The sequence below is a fragment of the Venturia canescens genome, chromosome 4 (assembly GCF_019457755.1).
Source record: "Venturia canescens isolate UGA chromosome 4, ASM1945775v1, whole genome shotgun sequence".
Classification (NCBI taxonomy): Eukaryota; Metazoa; Arthropoda; class Insecta; order Hymenoptera; family Ichneumonidae; genus Venturia; species Venturia canescens.
Genome location: NC_057424.1, coordinates 12,653,273 through 12,673,621, shown reverse-complemented (window position 1 = coordinate 12,673,621; position 20,349 = coordinate 12,653,273). Strand labels below are relative to the sequence as shown.

The following is a 20,349-nucleotide window of genomic DNA, read 5'->3' as shown; positions in this document are numbered from 1 at the left end:
TAAACTTCCCCGCCACCGAGTTTGCGGTTCTCTTTCGCTTCCGCGGAGTAAATCTCTCCGCGCTCTGGTTTCGCTCGCATATTGAATGTTGCGACCGAAAATGGCGTACGTAGGAACGTTGTGGATCGTTGCTCGTTGCTGTTACGCCTTTTCTCATCTCCTCGAGCATCAATTCAAGGATAAAATGTCGTAATGTCATTGTACGTGCGGATATGACGTAGAAAATTTAGTCTATACATTTGCCAGCGCGGAATTCGAGCCACAGCGAGCCTTAAACTTGGCGTCGCATTCTCCTATGACGGACTACAATTTCCTCCCGTGTAGGCTTTAACCTCATGCGTATCAGAGTATCTCATATGTATACATTCGTTTATGTATAAATGGAAGTACAATTATTTCCCTGCCGCTAGTTTGCTCAATAGAACAACCCCGGTGCACCGTTTACAATTGTAGCTCGCACGAGTTTCACGGTGCTGCCATACGAAGTCAAGTGAACATACGGAAATGCTTTCCCAGCTTTATTGTTATCCTCGAATCTATTAAAATTTGAATAACAAGCGAATTGCCACGGCTGTTAGTGGAGACGCTTGGCAGGAAATTTTCAATGGGTGGAAACAAGGCGTTTCTGAAGGAATGAATATGAAGACCTGTCGAGCTCTCTAAACTACTTGCCATTCCTCTTTGTGTAAGAATATTTCGATTGAAATGTTTCCTTATTGAGGAATGAATTGAACTTTTTTATAAATAAAATACAATGACGCAATTTCTTGGCTCGCTAAAACGCTTAGGTCTTAAAGACGCTAAATTATCTTTGTCTCGGAGGGAAACCCGAAATGTTGTAGACTCGAACAATGCTGTACGTTTTATCTTTGAAGAAAATTAAGACTGCACGTCGAAATGTGGAAGATCGAGGAGGATGAAATTCAAGGAGGAAACAGAACTTCAATATTTATTCGAGAGAGACCCTCGTTTTGTCATCTTTGTACTCGTCCTCGTTGTCTCGTTTTTCAATCGCGAACTGGCATGGTGCAGGAGAATAAAAGGAAAAGAAACTCATGTTGGATAACAAAAAGTTATCTAGTCTCTCTTCTTCTATCTTTTTATTCCTTTTCCTCTACCAAAGGCGAAGGGAGTTTTTGAGAAAAGTTTTCCAAAAGAGTCGTGTATGCGAACAGCTCGAAGGTATGCCGTACCAGCTGTCTTATTTTCTTCTTCGTAAACGATTTTTTTACACACAAGAAGAAGAGTCGACGTGACGAGTCGATTCTTCATGAGAAAGAGTACATAAAAGTACCAAGACTCGCGATTTAACGTCGACTTTTTATTCGATGTGCGAAAAAAAATACATTTGTTGAGATAAATCGAAGGGTCTATGCACCAAAACGAAAACGTCACGATGCACACATTTTCTTCAGGCATCCGCGGTCGATCACTCGCGACCTCTTCCGCTCAGTATAACAATATTTCCTGCTGCATGACCAAAATATCGTTCAAACTCTCTCACTCGTTGCGTCGAAGGGGCAAACAGGCACACTTTGCTCCGAGAATGTACTTTTAAATAAAATGCATTCAAATTTCTCTGGGAATGAGAATCGAGATGGAACATTTTGAATTGATTTAATCATCACTAATTTCAATTTTATTTGATCGAATTTCATCTGTTAACTCGTCTATTTACGTATGCATTCAAACCAATGAGTATCGACCTTAATTGCCGAATCTCGACTTCAAATTTATCTTCCCTTCACTGTTATATATTTTATGAAACCGAGCACAAAATAAAACAGAGTTTTAATAAAAGTTGGATCGACGTTCTTAATTTTCGACTCGAATCGATTTCCTTACTTCCCCAACTTCGGGTCAACTCTGCGTATTCTCAGGCGAATTGGAAACCGAAAACATGAAACGATTTTCCTGCTTCGGTGTTTTTCTGCTCGCAGCTTTTTTGTATCGCATCGTTCCTTACGTACATCGAGTGCACGAATAATATCGCGGTCATCGTCGCCATTCCGAACCAGAACAAATCGTAGAACAAACGTGTCAAAAAACACAACATTATAACATGAACAAAATTTTAGTAACGAACGTATTCTTGATGGTAAAGATTGACGAGGACAAAGATCCTCCGAAGATTCGCTTCTGCGTGTGAAAAGAAAAATCCCCGGTTTCGTTCATACTTAGTTGTGTGCGTATATAAATTCGCAGAGATAACTGAATAAATCTACGAGTTATGAAACTCCGGTGCGAGGTTCACTCCTGCCATTGAACGCAGTTTACAAAATGTGTATATAGCTTTTTTGTAAACGTGTATCACACTCCACGCAGCTGAGAGAATACAAGATGAAATATACTATAGACTGTATATGTACGTGAATACACATTCCCACGAACGGAGGAGGCTTTCGCTATTGATTGTCCTGACGTGCTTGGAATCTCTAGCGTGAATTTCACCTCAGGGATATACCACGAGAGGGATAGCAAAGGAGATGGGGCTGGAAAAAAGGGGGAGACAGTGAGGGTAGAGGGTGAAAAAGCACGAGGCTAAGTAAAGCACGTTTTGTGTCCTGAATCCGTTATTTAGGGGAGAAGAAAAGACAGGGAGACAGGCAAAGAGGAGAGCAGCGCGAGGAGGACGAGGCTGGAGGGGGGAGCGAGATAAAGCACGGTATAAAAATACGAAAAATATACCCAACAGGGATGACTGGACGAAACATATTTCATGGATGCACGAATCGGCTAATGAAATATCAGTGAAACAGGCGTACGTGCGTGTCTGGTGCGTCTGAGAAACATACAAAAACATGCGGGGAAAAAAGCACCGATTCATTTGAGTTTTTATTCCTCCTGCGACTTGTTCAATGCGCAGTTTCATTTATTTTTTTGTCTGTCTTATTTACAGAGCTTGCGGAACATAATTACAGCGAATACGTCGGACGCTTGCGAAACTCGGGATCCGTGTCAGCACGGTGGTATTTGCATTTCAACCGACAGCGGGCCAATATGCGAGTGTCGGACCGGTGACTACGAGGGTATCTACTGTGAAAAAGGTAGGAATCTCTCTGCACGTAGCCTTCTACATTCGCGACTGATTTTTCATACTACGTTATTTACATTTGACGAAGGGGACGAATATTTCATTTTGTTGCTTTAGCCACTCCGGAAAAGACAAAACGATGTGCTCAAATATATCTTCTTCCCATTTCAATGTTATGGAAATAACTTTTATGATTTTAAATGCAAATGTTCTCGGGAAAACGGAATAAAATTTGCCCATGAGCCATGTAATAACGTGTACGACTCGGGAGTTCGTCGAGGGTCTACTTGAAAATTTAGTGATTTCTGGGAGCAGAGCTCGATCAGGAAAATATTTACACGATTGCGAATCCAGTCCGTCTTGAACAGTGTGCGAGAGAGAAACAAGCTTCACTCGAATAATTATTTCTTGTTCGTGTTCTTGCCTTTTTTTTGTGAACCGAAATAAAATGATGTAGTCAAATGCCTATAGCGAATGCACTTGGATGATTATTTATGCAACTTCAACGTAAACTCCACATTGAGCACTCGCAACTTTGACTTCAATAAAGTCACGATAATAATTCAAGTTGTGTTTACCGCGTGGTAACAAAGTGGTTTAGAATTTATACATTTTTAAAATCATATACCGCAGTTCAATAGGAAATTAGGAAAGTTTCTGAGTGATATTCAAAAGTCAACACTGACGACTGCCCGACGTTTTGCCCCACGACTCTTACACCGATGTTTTAAAATATGCGTCGAGTATCCGTAATAGTCCCTCCGATGTTTCGACATACGTATGTATGGGTGTTTGTACGAGAACTTTAAATGAGCTTCAGCTCTGCCAAACTTCGCTAGCCGCTCACTACACGTACGTTATAACGCAATTACGCGACGTTAACGAGCCAGAGAAATTCGGCCCTCAACAGTTCTCTCCCGTTTCTCTCTCGTCGAGCGGAAACTCTCAACATGGTCGTCGTCCTCGTCGTCGTCGTCGTCGTCGTCGGGGACGGATAACCGCTCGAAGAAGTACCAGGGCGGTAGAAAGAGAGAGAGAGAGAGATGCTCAACCAAAAAAGCTGGCAAGGCTCATATTTTCGGTGCACTAGACAAGAGAAATGAGCTTTTAAAGATTTCCACTTGATATGTGGACTCGGAGAGTCCACATCCTCGGGCACAAACGGTTCTTCCTTCTTTCTAATGAGTTTGATATCGAATTTAGATAATAAAAATAGCTTATTAAGGTTGTTCAATAGCAAAACCCGATTTTTTACGGAAATTTTGAAATAAAATAAATGTCTGACGAAAAAAAATGTAGTTCGACCGTACAGTTTTTGAGATATTGCGGGTTAAAGTTCTATGGTTCGTCCATCTGAACGCATGGTAATCGTCAAACAAAAATTGTCTATCGAATTAACTCGAGAACGGTTCTTACGATTTTGATTTAGAAAAACACAGTGTTAGAGTATCTTCTGAAGAAAAAATTTAAAAAAAACACGATCCGCCCTCCAGTTTTTGAGAAACAATTATTGTAATAAAAATCATAGGAGCATTTGAGTCGCAGAATTTCAAGGTTCGCGATGTGGCAACGCTGTCGCGTGAGACAAGCCATGATTATCACTATACACTTGAGGACGCCGCGCTCGTCTCAGACAGCCGCCTGTGTACAGTGTTGCCACGATTCACGCGCTTCTGAGCGTTCGTTTGTATTAAAAATTCTAAAATCACGAGCAGTTATGAGATTTTAGTAAAATATGGTAACCATATATTTTTTAACTGATAATTAACGATGATTCGAATGATTTTGGGAACATATTTCTATTTTTGTACGACACTTGGCTACCGAGCTACCTTAAACATGAATACACGGCCGGTCGACTTTCAAACAAAATTGTTTTCTATTCACGCTGATCTAAAATTATTTTGTCGTATTATTATTTCGACACTCGGTCGCTACTTCGCCAGTACCATTTACCGAATACACAACTCTCGGAATGGATAATTTCGTGGAGGAAAAAACCGGTGCAAGGTTCCCAGCTTTTTTTGCCCCGGGCAATATATACGAGTGAGCAAAATCTGTGGCTGTAAAACCACAAGCAAAGTGCCCTTTTACAGTTGAAATATGCAAAGTATCGTGTTGGTGGAGCACAGTAAAAAATCATTAAAAGTCATTTTCAATAATCGTTCGTGCAGTAATAATAACGAACTGGCTCACGACCCCATCCGAAGTTATAATGACAAGTCGAAAATTTCTTCAATCGTTACAGAATATTCTCAGAATCCAAATATGGTTAGCCAATAATACTTCATGGCTGGTGATTCAATTTATACTTCTCGTTCTCTTCGATTGTTCAGCCAATCACCTCAGCTCAGGAAGATATCGAGCGTTATTAAAATAATCTAAAGAACCCTCTATTCATTAATGAGTTATAAGAACGAATGAGCTTGATTAACCCGAAATCGCAATGACTTTATTTGAATGTATAATCGATGAAACCGCGGTTATGTGACTTCATATCCACTCAAAATCCCCCGAAAACTTTATCATTTCGAGTCATGCAGAAATAATCCAATCTCGAGTACAAACACGCTGCACCTATTGCCTTTTCAATACTCAGCGGTTCACCCGTGGTTCTCGATACAAGATTTAATCTATTTAAGGCCTTTCATCGAACTTTTCTCAAACTGCAATGTGCGGTTAGCATATTAGAGAATTTTGGGAGGAGTAAAATTAACATTCATCGCTTTTAAACGAAGTGTACACTAATTAATCGCATCCACAAATATGATTTTGAAGCGAATTTCATTGTAGCTGATTCATATTGTCGTCCCTAACATAATACAAATTTTCGGTCGATTTACAATTTCAGAGTATTCTAAAATCCGAAAATATTTACGCACTCATGGTTTGTTTGTTTAATACATTCGGTTGTTAATCGATTTGAAATTGTGTGTTGTTTATTCTTCTGGTGCTTTACCAGGTCTTTTCCACGATCGCGAACACGCATATATACACGTATGTAGGCACTATCATTCATTTTATTTCTTTCTCTCGTTTATTTTCTCGTTTTCATAGAGGCATGGAGCACGGTGCTACCGACCGCCGGTGCTGGTGATTACTGGGCAGGGGATTACAGTGAGTTTTAACACTTACTAATTAAAAGCCACCCCTATTTCTTCCAAACCCTTAATTCTGCTAGACAATAACACGTTATTTTTTTTTTTTATGAGTACGAAAAAACTTCTCTGCTGTAGATTTATAAATTTTTTTTTGTGTCCAAGTCACAGAGTAATAAGGACTGTAACTAAGTGAAATATTTGTTTATTCGTTCGAATGTACGTTGCTTAAAAAAAATGGTGCCTGCTTGAAAATAAATTGGTTTACTGAATAATGGCAAATTGGAATAAGCGTAGTTGAAAATGTAACTTGAAAATAGGAAAGCGCAGTCTCGTACGATCGACATATGAATATATTTCATCAAATCTCAACACGCCCTGTAAACAACTGCGCAAACTACTGATAACAAGCAACGTATTCGACCTCACAGTTCCAATAACAATAGACTTAAATAGTATCTCTGATCGGATCACCTTCTAGACGCGTATATAGAGGTATAGTCATGGCTCGATTTTCCCCGCAGCTGCGCTTCATAGTTGGTTCCTATGGTGCTTTAAGTATATGAAAAAGTACAAGTGGCTTCCGCAGTTCGTAATGTTTGCCTTGATGATCTCGTGCTCGTTCAAGTCGGCACATTGAACACGAGATTTTCTATAAAGATTGGGTTTCATCGAGGAGAGAGTCGATCGTCTCCGTTACGAGGGACTATGATCATTATTGAAATAACTCGAAGGAGGAGAAGAAGAAGAAGAAGAAGAAGAAGAAAAAGGGAAAAGCTATCTTTTTGCATCCCCTCTATATTTATAGGTTTTCTCATTGCGTATGAAAAGAATGAGTAAAAAGATTTTTTTCTTCGATTCAACTGCTCAAAAGGAGATTTTTGCCCCTTCCGAATTCTCATCCTCCTCGAGGAATTCCTATCGTAGAATTTCTTCGTCTTAGGAATAAGTTTCAGAATGTGAATATTATGTGAAAAGTTTTTTCCTCATTGAAAGAGTCGACCGTACGACCGAGCGCGGATAAAACTTCGTTTGTCCTAAGCTGAGAGCATAATTTTATGGTATTAAAATTACGGGAATCAGAGGCGAAAAGAAAGTCATGACTCATGAAAATAATGAGTCAAGGTCCGTCGTATACTTGCGAATCATCGCGGAATCGCAGATTAGTGAGAAACTGAATTCATTGATACTTTAATTTTTTCATATGCCGCCACGGAAATTCGTCCGAGATCTCCGTCGGTTCTCGTTTGCATCTGAATCCAATTCGATTAGAAATTGTTTTTTTTTATCAAGAATTTAAGGCCCTTATTTGAAGTTGAGACGCGAATGTAAATTCAACGATTTCACGCGTACTCAAGTTGAATCAATAACGTCAGAATCTGGAACGAGTCGTTGGAGGATGGAAATACTAGGAACCCGCATCGCCGTGCAAATAACGTAAGATCTTGAAATGCTTGACTGTACGCTTCGTATATATTTGTCCTATATAATGCCGATAAACCATGCTACGGGCTCAGTTAATACCTTCGGATACGGTTAATACCAGGCACAAGAGACGCCGCAGTATATCGAACATCCACATACGTACCTCCGTGTACTCTGTTATGGAACTAATCAGCCTGAATAGATTAAGACCACAGATGCTGATTCGAAATTGCTACATACGAACGTGCACTCAAATCAATCGAATGCGTTCATACCTTCAACGGTCCTAAAGTCGCATTTTGCTTTACTGAGAAATCTCTGTGAGAGATGGCAGAGTTACCGGTTCTCTTTATCTGGAAAGCTTCCTGGAAAACCCTAATCAGCAATATCCTCGCATCGGAAAATGGGACACCTTAATAAACATAAAATCCTGGGCAGTTAAAATATGGGAAAAATTTACTAATCACTCAATTATAGAGTTTCCATGGTTGAATATATCGAGAATCCAAGAATCCACGTCATTTCATGCCCCCCCCCCCCAAGAATACCTGTACACAAGTGCCCCAGAAAACACGATAAAATTTATCGAACGCTTTATAAATGCATTCTCGAACGCGCATATCGGATTTCTATCAAAGGCACATACTTCTCGTGGAAATACTTGCAGATAAAAAATAAGTAATTGTACGATTACTCTTCACTCGTCCCTCGTCACTTTTTAGTTTGCATTCAGAGTATTTCACAGAGCATATGAATTTCAAGTTAGCATGAATATCGCATTTTATCAAATTCACAGGAAAATTCGCGGTTTTATTCAGCAGCAGTTAAGATCGATCGAAAGGTGCCCTCAGTCTTACAACTTTTGTCGTCTACGAAGGAAGCACATGCTGGCGTGTAATTTCGATATTTCACGCCTGGCGTAATGAAAGCATTATTGCCCTTAAAATGAGCAGGAAAAAATGTACAGTTTCGAGCTTCCAGTCAGATGGTGGGTTGACGCGTCAATCTTTTGCCAATTCGTGGAGTCTCCGTTGTGCATCTGTCGCGGTGAGAGCGGTCACATGTAAGTTTTCCCGTTCACCGTGTTACGGAATTGCTCTCTGACTCGTTCGAGATGTGTGTCTTTCGGTCTGTCTCTTCGAGTGCGATAAAATGTGACGCTGTCACCGCGCTCTGGTGTCTCAACCCGCGTCTCACAATTTTCTTCCTTCCCATATACATCGTTCCGCAATAAAATTCACTTTTTTCGTGTCCGACGTATCGCGGACTCGCGAGAAGACGTAGCCACTGGTGGAGTACGCATTTCGTAATCCCGGAGGGTCGAGCTCTCTACGAAGATTTTGGATGATTTTTTCTCATCTTCCATCTGCTGCTTCTTACTCCTCGTCTCTGTTTTTTATCGTCCGAGTCATCCTTAACCTTTTTTTTTTATTTTTCTATTATCGTGCGCTTTATTATTTTCTTTGGCTCTCATTTCTTATTCGTCGTTCGCTACCCGCTCGTCCGCTTTTCACGTCCAATACGTCTTAGCTCTTTGCCTCAGAGGATTACGAGGCAGAATAAAAGCCGAAATACCAATTGTCCAACTCCTCGCTGGAACCCGCAAGGTCGTGTCTCCGCAACGAAAATCCTTTTTGCGGTACTCGCTTATTGTACCGGCAGAACAGCTGCTCGGTGCTCCCGCGATTCGACGCTAAGGAAAAAAAATTCTTACCCTCTTCTACTTTGACAAGAGTCACGCGAGGCTACGTACACGAAAGTATACACGTATGCACCTATTTCACGTTTGTTCTCATTTATTTTTGTATACCGTGGGAGACTTTTCCTCTCGCAAATTCCGTGCAAAGGCTATCGCGCTTCAGAACCCCATGATTCTGTAGTCGCACGCGAACTTGTCTCGAGTTACGTACGGCGATACTTTACTTTATGGAGGCGCTCCAAGATTTTTTTTCGTTAAGGGCCTCCCTCGAACTTATTTTCTCTTCTAAAAGATCCGAGACTTTATTTCTCTATCATTTCCCATTATTTCTGTTAAGAACACAGCGAATCGTTTGACAAAATAATTGTCAATATTCGTGAATTACTGTAAAAGCACAGAAATTAAGGGGCCAAAAGTCTAATATCTTCAGACACGTTACAATAATCGCGTTACTTTCGGATCATGAATCTCGACTTCGTATTACAAGAAAGCCCTAGGATCAACAAATATTTTCGTTGAATAGCCAATAAATGTGCTGGACATTTGTCTAAATGATTATTCCTCGTGTTCTCCGGACCGGGAATAAAGGCGGCGTCCCTGAAGAACTTTTTTATTTCAAGTGAGCCATGAAAATCGCACGGATTTTTTAATCAGTTGAATCGAAGGGAATTCAAGACGGAATTTTTTAAATACAGTTTAAGAAAAAGCCAATTCAATTATACTTTATAATGTGCACTACACAGAGCGAGTGGCGTGCACGTTAAACGGATGTGTTTCGGTGCCACGCGTCTCGTGCTCCGCACGTCTGCGGTCGACAGGGTAGTAAAACCCCGTGCAGTAGTAAAGCTCGACAATGGGTCAGCCGGCGTGCCATTAGCCGAGACTATACGCCGCTTCCACACCTGTAAACCTCAGCTCTTCATGCTTGTCACGGTGTTTTCACACGGAGGCAAAACCGAGGGCAAAACTGAGACGAGTCTGAGGAAAAAATGCTGGAGAGTCATGGGTGCGTCGGCTCATGATTTATGCTCCACGTGTTCAAAGGCCATACGTCAACGGCACAGCCGAAAAATTTCGAGAAATGGAACGATTCGCTGTTGCAATACGCAATGGAGCATAATATCACAGCAACGAAGAATGTTCAGCCCTAAAACATGATCAAGGAAAAAGTGAATTTTTATTTTAGTGAAATAAAAATCACAAAATCACTTCAATCTAAACTATGAAACGGTTAGGATAGACGAATTATCATTCAGTTAAAATTTTCATTCTGTGCCAAAAGTTGCTGAAAACTTTGTTCAATGTCATCATTAAATCCCTTGGTACGTGAACTTCTTTGGATGACAAAAATCTTTCCGGTAATTCCGCTCTGGTTTCCTCTGTATATTTTAGGTAAATGTTTACCAGTGAGGCTCCACTAATAACGAAATATATGCATAAAAATAAAAGTCCAACGTTCACGTGAATTGGCTATTGCCATTAAAAATTTTGGAATGTGCGACAACGACAAATAACGTGTTGAAAAAATGTTTTTTTTTTCGTCATCAAAGGTCCTCCGCAGCCTTAATGTTTAGTGAATATATGGGGTTAAAAATTTACCCCATAAAAATTTACCATATTTTATGATAATAACAACGTTGAATAACAGTGGAACGAGCAATGTCCACAACCGTGAAATTTATAAAGTAAACACGAACTTCTTCATGTACCATGAATGATTCATGATGTTTATCCTACGTTTTAATCGCATCACGTCCCATCTCGAGAACGCATCATCCAGTTATATACGAAAAAATGCTTTTCAACCTGACGAATATTCCCTCGTCTTCAATTTATCCTGGAAACGTCGTCCTATCATTTTTTCCCGATAGAAACACCGCGAGCTCGAAGACAACTTAGCTTCCGTACCATACATCGGCCTAAATGCAATTTACGTGATGGTGAAAACACCTGGCGTGTCGCTTCCCCCCGCTCCTACAGCCTGTACCGTTTCTCGTCCGTCATCAAGCTTTTTCCTCCCTTTTCTACCCACACGCGATCTAACTTGGTTTAACACGCGATTTTTCAAGGTGCTAGAGACGGGACTAGAATTTTTCTACATTCACAAGTAATTATTGTCTCTTAAATATTTCAACAGAAACGCTCACGAAGGCGACTCATGTGTGTAAGCGATGCCGTTTTTCTGCTTCCTGGAGCTGCTTGCACGGATAGAAATATGAAGGAAATATTGTTCTTTAATTCGCAACGAAAATTAACATGACATGAAGCGGAACGTAAGAAGAAAAGAAATGGTGAAATTGTAACAATGCCTAATTACGATCATGTTTTATGAAAACAACCATAGCTGCGGGAGAAGTTTTTCTCCCAGTTTATTAAATTGGACAATTTATTTAAACGGTAATTTTTTCATTTGTATAATTCCCCGGCTGCGCGAGGAAAATGGTTTCCCTCGGATTAGCACTCGAACTTATTATTGTAGGATTTTCGCATGAGGCTAGTAATGAGAGGGGTGAACTCTTTACGTTGAATGCATCCTATAATCCTAACATATATCCCAAATGTGAAAAATACCATTTCTCCACTTTATCCATAGATCCGAAGAGGTTTTTCTTTCCAGTATAGAAGAGGGTCGTTTGCCTCAACGACTTACGACATTAAGCCGAGCTCTCGACGTGAGATCGCAGTCTCTTCTGTGCCCGCTCAAAGGCTCGGAAATACATATAACAGAGCCTCGTGTATCATCCGTAAAAAGAGTAGTGAGAAGAAAAAGAAAAAGGAAGATGAGCTGGTGCACTTTTGTTTTTTTGAATAAAGAGATCGTTTAGCTGGCAGGCAGTGAACGAGGCTTCGTTGACAACGATTTTTTCGTCGACAATGAAATAAAGGGAAACACCCTCTCGAGATAGAGATAAAAATAAAAATAGCACCGGAGACAAAATCCCAGGGGAGGCAGACACTGATGTGTGATATAAAAAAATGTACACGAGGGTCTATCAGACAAAAAGTATTCTGAGGTGTTTCAAAATTCATCGGGCTCGGAAGCCTCGAGAATAATTCGTTCAGCCAATTATTTTCGTTTGAAAATTTTTTGTTTGAAATGTACGAGTATATTCATTATTCAATTAGCGTGCACGTGGATATCTATCGGAGCGATTCTTTTGGAAAAAATATTAAAACCAACAAAGTCGATGAAACTAACGTCAGGAGAAAAATTGCGTTATTTTTTGAAGTTGAAATGTTTGTAGGGAAACTGAGAGTAGAAATGAAAATGTAGACGTGCAGAAAACACGGAATGTCCGAGGTACGAAAATAACGAGAATCGAGAATGGGGAAAAGAGAGGAAGAGCAAGAGACCGAGGGTGCAAATTCGTAGCCATGTGCTATCGTCGGACGAAAGTTTGGGCGTTGCAATCTGCCACATATCGCACAATTATCGTGTCGCGCCAGTAACGCCGGTACTACCTAACGTTTTATGGTAATTACCGATTGTATTCTGGAAGCTGGAATGGGTGGGAAGGTCTCAGGAAGAGGCAAACACAGAGGTGGACACAAAACACACAACACGGTCCAAGCACCAACGGTACTCGACAGTGTTACCACGTACACATCCGCACGTATCTCTCGTTTCACGGATCCTCTGTTCACTGCAGGAGAGACCAGAATGTCCAACGACCGTGTTACTCTCCGAAGAGAGAGTTGTAACCCCTTCTACCATTCGCAAAACCCCCCTCTTCGAGACTCTTCAACACGATTTTCTCTCAGCCTTTTTACACACGGATTTCATGCTACGAAATTCGAAATTATTTTGACTTTTCCAGATCTACTTTAATCGCGCCACTCTCTATCACACCCTCCCAGATGTATTTCTCCACCATCAATTTTATGTTATTCCGATTCATCAATTCGAAAAATACAAGAAAATATTATGAAGCAGTTTACATGCCCAAGTTCGTGGGTGAAACGACCGTAAACCAAAGAACGTAAAAAAATGGTGAAAATTGTTTTTATTTTTAATCGATGCTTCTACTTTTTCGTTAAGGACACATTGAAGTACAGCACGTTATTTTGGGCTACGAGGGCAAGTTTTGAGAGTCAACAGGACAAAATATGAGATGTTCCCTCAAAATGTTTAAGCACATATATTGTAGTATCTACCTAGTAAAATTCAATTGCTTAAAGAAAATTGTGTAAATTTTCAATAGGAAGGTTCGTCGAATTTCGCTCTTTTTTCAATAAAATTTCGAGTTTAATAGAACACTTGAAAGTGTTTTCCGAAATGTTCTACACGGACGTCACTTATCGGAGTTGGAGCATCGACACTTATTTTTTTGAGTGCTCTCTTCCTACCAGCAGAACTGTACCAACTTTTTCCACATTTATGATATTTCGCGAGAATATTTCAACAGCCTCATGTCGCAGTGGGAAGAATTTAACATAAAAATTGATGCTCAAGTTGATCCTGGATGATCCCGCCAGCTCTCCGGCCTTCCTTTTTTACTACAGCTATAATATTTCCACATATAACTGTTTTCGTTAGAATGCGTGGATATGGTCACTCAAAATTCGAGCAGATGATCAGCGTGGATGAAAACTCTTGCGAAAAAATGACGATCCAGCATTTAAAAGTCGATTGTGTCTATATACTTGAAATATCGCTTTTAAGCGAGCTCTCCCGATGATATTTCACGGAAGGGCTTGCTAGGATGATTTGAAAACTGCGACGACGAGAGGGTGAGGATATAACGAACACATTTCAATCGACGTGAGAGCACGACCAAGTCCGTGGTAGCGCGCAAGGTTTCCAATGTCGAACCGGCAGGGAGCTAAACGGGAGTCACCCCCTGGCTGCGGACACTGCCGCGATTTGGCACCCGTCCAAAGCCATTAAGCCACGCCACCCCCACTGCACTGTTCCGACCTACCGCCCGTTCTCTTCTCGTCGTCTTTTTGTCAACTACAGGATCGAAAGTCGCTCCCTCTCCTCTCACTCTTTTCTCTCTTCGCCCCTTCCATACCTGTCCAGAGGGAGCTTACTTTTGTTTGCAACTTCTTCGATAACAATGACAGACCGAAGATGAGAAATATAAAACAAAGCAGAGGAGGAGCGAAGAGTAAACGAATGGTGAAAATACTGCAGCTACTCGTCTGCGGCATGCTGCAGAATCTGCAATACGAAAATATCATAACATCGAGAATATTTTCATTTCCTACTTTTCATGTTTCTGCATTTATTTTCCTGAGATTCCACGAGCCCGAGCCATTACCGAATTCCTATTCTCCACCGACTTCGCTGACTCTCATCTCCCTGTGAAACCACTCAAGAGTTTTGCCTACAGTCGTTCTTCTCTGATGCACTATTGCGTGCGCAGAATTTGTACAACAAGGACCGAGCTTGAGGAAACCGACCGATACAGGCGGCTATAATTCCCATCAATTTCTGGTAGCACGCATCACAAGAAACTCAAAAAAATCACTTTCCGTCCACTGAAGGATACACAAACCCGAGTATCACCGAGCAGCCGTCTAACCAGCAAGTATGGCCTCGCCTGAGGCTACTGAACTCGATTCCCGGAGCTCTGTACACCCAGCTTACACCTAATATCGCCGTCGCCCATCGATAACGGAGCTCAAAAGTTCACACTGAACGAAAAGAGGATTAAAAAATCACAAGAATTTTAAAAACAACAGTTGCACTAAGTGCTGCTAAAACCTCGCGTACAATTTTTTCGGTATGATCTTTAAAAATAGATGAACAATTAATCGATAAACATTTTGCACCCTAGGAGATCGAATGCATCAAGATTTTTCCAACTTAAAGTGTGCTTTCGATTTTATAACCTCCACGTAAAATAAATCGATTAGTCGAAGGGTTATTTTTTTTCAGAATGAAGCAGTTTTTGAACTTTCTTCGCTCTTTCAACGGGAATTTAGATTATTCCGTTCGAAATTCAACATTCAAATTATCCAATGTCCCTTCTTACGAGAAATGTTTCGGTAAAGTTCAATGGTGACACGAAAAGTTTGTTAAAGCCGCAGAGCCGCAAAAGTACTACATACAATAATTTTGTGCATATAGTACGTCCTCTGACGAATAAAAGCAGTTGCATAGAATCCCTATTATTCCATATGAGTATTGTGCGCCGAGATCGTTGCGCCAAAATAGCCCGCCATAGGTTGCTCGCTCAGTCTCGCCGGTCTTGCGCTGCCGGGAAAACAATCGAGTGGGTGGATTTCTCGTTGACGTCTTTCTACCCCCATTCGTATAGAGATATACGCGTAACGTGGGGACGGATAAAAGTCAGAGTTTCCGCAAAGCTTCGAGTAGTTTTCTCTCTGCGTACTCGTATCAATGTGGGCTAGCAACGTTTACCCTCATTATACCGTAAAGAAACGTAATTTACTTTCATTTCGTTCGCAGACAAAGCACCCTCGGAGGCATCGTTCAAAGGAACCGAGTATCTCGGGGTTGACCTCAGCAAAGGTGAGCCCGTACTGAGCACTCAAGAGTCCATCAGCCTCCAGTTCAAAACGAGACAGCACAATGGTCTCTTATTCTATTCTGGTAAGTTTTTATTCACATTCTCATATCGCGTACAGATTTATCATAGAATATATGCATTTATTCTTTCTCCATGAGATATACATTTTAATGACGAGCTTCGAATCAGCCATTCACGTGATACAGTATTTCTTTCACCTTCGGTGATGACATACTTCTTAGTAATACGAATTTCTCACGATTATTTTTTATTCCGTTATTGCGCTCAACCGCGAGCTTATTTGAAAGATTTATTTTTACAATAGCCAAGTAGAGCGAAACTTCAACGGAAACTTGTTAAGCGTTAAATGAACGAGGGAATTCGTTCTTATCTAGTGTCACTATTTAGTTTGAGAATTATCAATGTTTTCTCTGGTAAAATCGGAGCAGAGGAGAATTTCTTTTGACGTTTAGAGGGTAAATGAAAAGTAGCAGGAGTGAGCGAGGAAGAGAAAGAGGACGAGAGGTTTATAAATCAAATTGAAATGTCAGCATCAATCGTGGCTCGTGCGTTTTCATTACTGCATAAATCATCTACAGATATTAACTGTTGAAGTAATGTCACGTGAATGATCAACAATCTAGATTTGCGGATGCTCCATCAGAAACATTCGCATCGAACAGGTAGTTTTTGGGGAACTAATAACTCAGGAAAAGTTGGCAAATTTTCCAAGTCTGAATACTTTTCAATATCGTGACCAGCCCACGAGTACGACTGCATTTGCTGTAGTATAGAGCGTTGTTACTCGTGAGAACATAAAATCTTATAAATCCTTCGATTTTTTAGAGCTAAATCTTAAAACCACGAGGCACCGAATACACAATAATCAAAGTCACACACACACATCCCACTAGTCCAAGCGCTTCGCTCATTCAGTCATCCCAATATTTCGTCCACATGGCCAAATATATTCAGCACAAATCGCTCTGTTCTCATCTGCTGTTCCTCGCGCGCCTCCTTAATATTCCATTGGATAATATTTTTGAGTCATCGAGATCGAGTGAAAAAAAAATGAAACTATTTTGAGACGGAGTCGTGATTCGACGGGATTGCCAAAGTCACTAAATTATTCGCCAAAAATTCAGCAGTACGAAAACTTTAGCTGCATTGTGTTTTAAAAACTGACGTTAAAATGTGGGAAAAGGTAAAAGTTGTTCTTTCAAGTTGGAACGAATTTATTGAGGTGACGAGTCGCTCCTCGGTATCCCTTCGGCTCCTTATTACACAGCTCGATAAAGGAGCAGAACAGCAGTCAGGAACTCTTGGCATCGTCACACCCGCAAGAAACGTCGTCCAACGAAGCAAAGGTGTACGCTAATATAACGCTTAAAGCCTCGCGAGATTTACGATAGTCCCCGTCGTCGACGGGGCTCGTTGTCGTCGTCCGCCGCCTCCTCCTCCGGCTCCTCGTTACCGAGCCTTCTGTGGTCGTCGGTAAAGCCTTCGTCCCGTCTCTCGCATATACGTTTATAGCCATTGCGGGTCGCAGAGACCACACACTCGCTCGTTTCCTTCTATCGGATCGATAATTGCCCCCAGGGGTTCACGATTTTCCGAGAAAACGTGATTCAGGGGCTGCTGCTCCGATTATCGAAACAGCAGGTTCCACTTTTCATAATTGAAACCCCGCGTGTTTGGAAATCGGTATCATCCGTCAACGAAAAATGCATTACAAGTCGAAACAAAACGCTGTTGTATTTCGAAAAAGTTGAAAAAATCGTATCCTTCTATATGTTTATACATTTTTTGCAAAAAGCATCTCCATTATTAAATTATTTTAACCTCATCGTAATTTTCAAACGAACGAGAAAATATATGAGCGGAAGCGAGACAAAAGGCAGAGGAAAGAAAAATTCATATTTTTCTCCCAACGGCACATGAATTCCAGTGTCTTTCATAGCGAAAAATCCGGTACCGTCATTTCCACGAAAAAAATTCAATCAATTTCAAGAATTCCACACAAATTTTTAAGATTCTTCCACGAAAAAGGTTCACAACAGCGCGGCTCATAAATAGAAGTTTATCAACGGCCGCTACTTCAAATATTGCACGAGGATTCTCATCGTTAACTCTGCCTTAAATTTGCTCTTTAAATCTTGCTGTTTATTCGCACTCGTAAGATATTTATTATACCCACCCATTTATTATAACTCCATATCAGTTATGAAATTTATCGAGAGGACAATCATTTCGAACGATCATTCGCGCGTACTTTCGATAATTTTCCGCCACATAATTCACACGCGTTTCTTTGACAAGGGCAATTCGTTACGCCAGTGCGGGACGGGTGGGGGGGGGGGGGGGGAGGGTGTGAGAGAAGAATGATCTCGCTAACTCTGAAGTGAAATAAGCCGCAGAGTGAGAGAGAACGGAAGAGAGCGAGGGCGCATGAGGGGGCAGAGATAGAGAAGCCAAGTAGATAAAGTGTTGTGGAACGTCGTCCCGTGGTGCATAATCCAAATGGGTAGTTTATCCGTGGTTATACTATATCCGTGGATAAACGAGCAACTGGGGTCTTCGTTGTCGACGTTGCTGCGCAGCATGTACGAAAAGCTCCAACTGCATAGCAACGGCAAACCAAGACCGAGACGAAATCTCTCCTTTCTAATTCTGGCGCAGTAGCATTCGAGCTTTACCAACTTATACGCAATGTACAAACACTGTTAACTGGACAACCACTGGCTACTGGAATAAACAATACGCATGTATAGTTCTAACTCAGAACTCTATCCCGGCTTTAAGTGAAACTCGTTAAAGAAAATTCACTGAAGAATTGAGTCAATTTTTTCTCGATTAATAAAATGTCGATACTTAATGGTACAGTGAGAAAAAAATGATTGGTTCAATAGAAATCGATGTTATTATTGGAAGAATTTTTTTCATTCGGCTGCAATGTTTTCGGAGAGAATGAATCTGTAGTTTGATCTAAAACGATTTCGGTCATTCAATATTTCTTAGTTAGGCTTGTGATGATCTTATATTTCATTGCTGGCACCCCGTAATGCCGCATGTCGTTGTTGCAATGACTCTTTTGTCTCAGTGTTGCTGCAAAGCTTCCAAGATTTATTGAAATTCAAAAGATTCGAGGCTGAACAATGATTTTTCGATATTTTTTTATCGATTTTTTAATTGGTTCATTAAAAATTCATGTTAAAATGTTTTTTTTTAAAACAAATAGAGAACTCAGACGCACCAAAGTTTCAAAAATCTGATGAATCTTTGACTTGATTGAATTTGTAAAAACTTATCAAAGATTAGTTGAACCTCCACAGCTCTATTGCGAGCACGCAGAGTTGGAAGGTTCTGTCCGTTGAGAGCTCGGTGCCTTAAAACCCATCGCCATTTAGTTGGCCAATAATTGTAGCAGAGGAACGAAATAGTAGAAACGCAGTGGATAAGCTATGCTTTAGTATGCGGCCAGTCCCGTAATCTCTGGTGTGTGAATGCCTTCTGTACAGCAATGCGGATCCCTCGATGATGCAGCTCTTTTAGCACAACGAGAAAGATATTCAGGCATTGGAGGTGTTGCCATGGCTGCAATACGCAATGCTGCATACCTTTTTTCTCATATCCATTATCCTTCTTTATTACCTCTTGCTCTCCATCCGCAAAACAATTGTTCAGAAACAAAAATGTAAAACATTGAGAATTATTAATGACCTCGGGATTACCGTGACCCCGGCAATCCTTTGCGAGGGGAAATGTAAACCATTCTTTTTCACGAGGAATATCCTCAATAGGATTTTTTTTTCTTTCAATGAGATTCTCGCGTGAAAAAACTCGATTAGTAAGCCGAGTGTGAATAAGATCGACTGCTACATCTCATAATCAGATCACAATTTAGATTTTCATTTCATCCGGTATTTTGTGAATTTAAATCAATATTACAATTCAATTCGTCAGTGCTTTTGTGTCAATGTTCTATTCACCTGTTTATAATTCATATATTGAAAGATCTCTTGCTGCCAAAATCCTTGCGAGATAATCTGGGGCAGCGCTGTCACAGAAATCAAGCAGAAATCAAGATTCTCTCGTGATTGAGTCCTTAAATAATTGAAAATCGATTCTGTAATATTCCCTATCTCAGACTGCGATGTGGAAAAAATGAAAGATTTTTGGGTTCTTGAATTTTTTAAGTAATTCAAAGTTTAAACCCTCCGATTTTTTCAACAATCGCGAGATTAAATCTGCCCTTAATCATCAATCATTCAATTAAATCGCTCTTGCGTTTCAGGCGAGGGTGGTGATTATCTGGCAATCTCGCTCAAGGATGGCGGTGCAGCTGTTGGCATGACATTAGCTAATGGAAGGCTCGATCTCCACATAAAACCGGCGAGGGTACGATTCGATGACAATCAGTGGCATAAAATAATCGTTCATCGGAGGGTCCAAGAGGTGAGTCGATGGAAATGATTTTTTATGGATTTTTAAACATCTTATCATGCTTCTAATATTCATTACTCGTGGATTTCTTACATGAAACAGCATTGAATAATTGAGTGACTAAATTTGGAGAAATGATGGTTCACGAGGAATTTTGTTATTCCTTGATAT

The 20,349-nt window shown here is 40.6% G+C and overlaps 1 protein-coding gene across 5 annotated transcripts in view; it reads left to right on the top strand.

Moving 5' to 3' along the window:
• The window catches only part of Nrx-1 (Neurexin 1), a 216,591-nt gene that overhangs the window by 89,756 nt on the left and 106,486 nt on the right, over window positions 1-20,349 (top strand). For 4 of the 5 annotated variants that reach the window (XM_043416615.1, XM_043416616.1, XM_043416619.1 and 1 more), the window contains 4 exons: window positions 2,900-3,047; window positions 6,092-6,151; window positions 15,675-15,818; window positions 20,030-20,190. In XM_043416615.1, the coding sequence (XP_043272550.1) occupies window positions 2,900-3,047; window positions 6,092-6,151; window positions 15,675-15,818; window positions 20,030-20,190 (513 nt within the window). The remainder of the gene's footprint in view (window positions 1-2,899; window positions 3,048-6,091; window positions 6,152-15,674; window positions 15,819-20,029; window positions 20,191-20,349) is intronic. The other variant, XM_043416617.1, reaches the window with a different exon arrangement.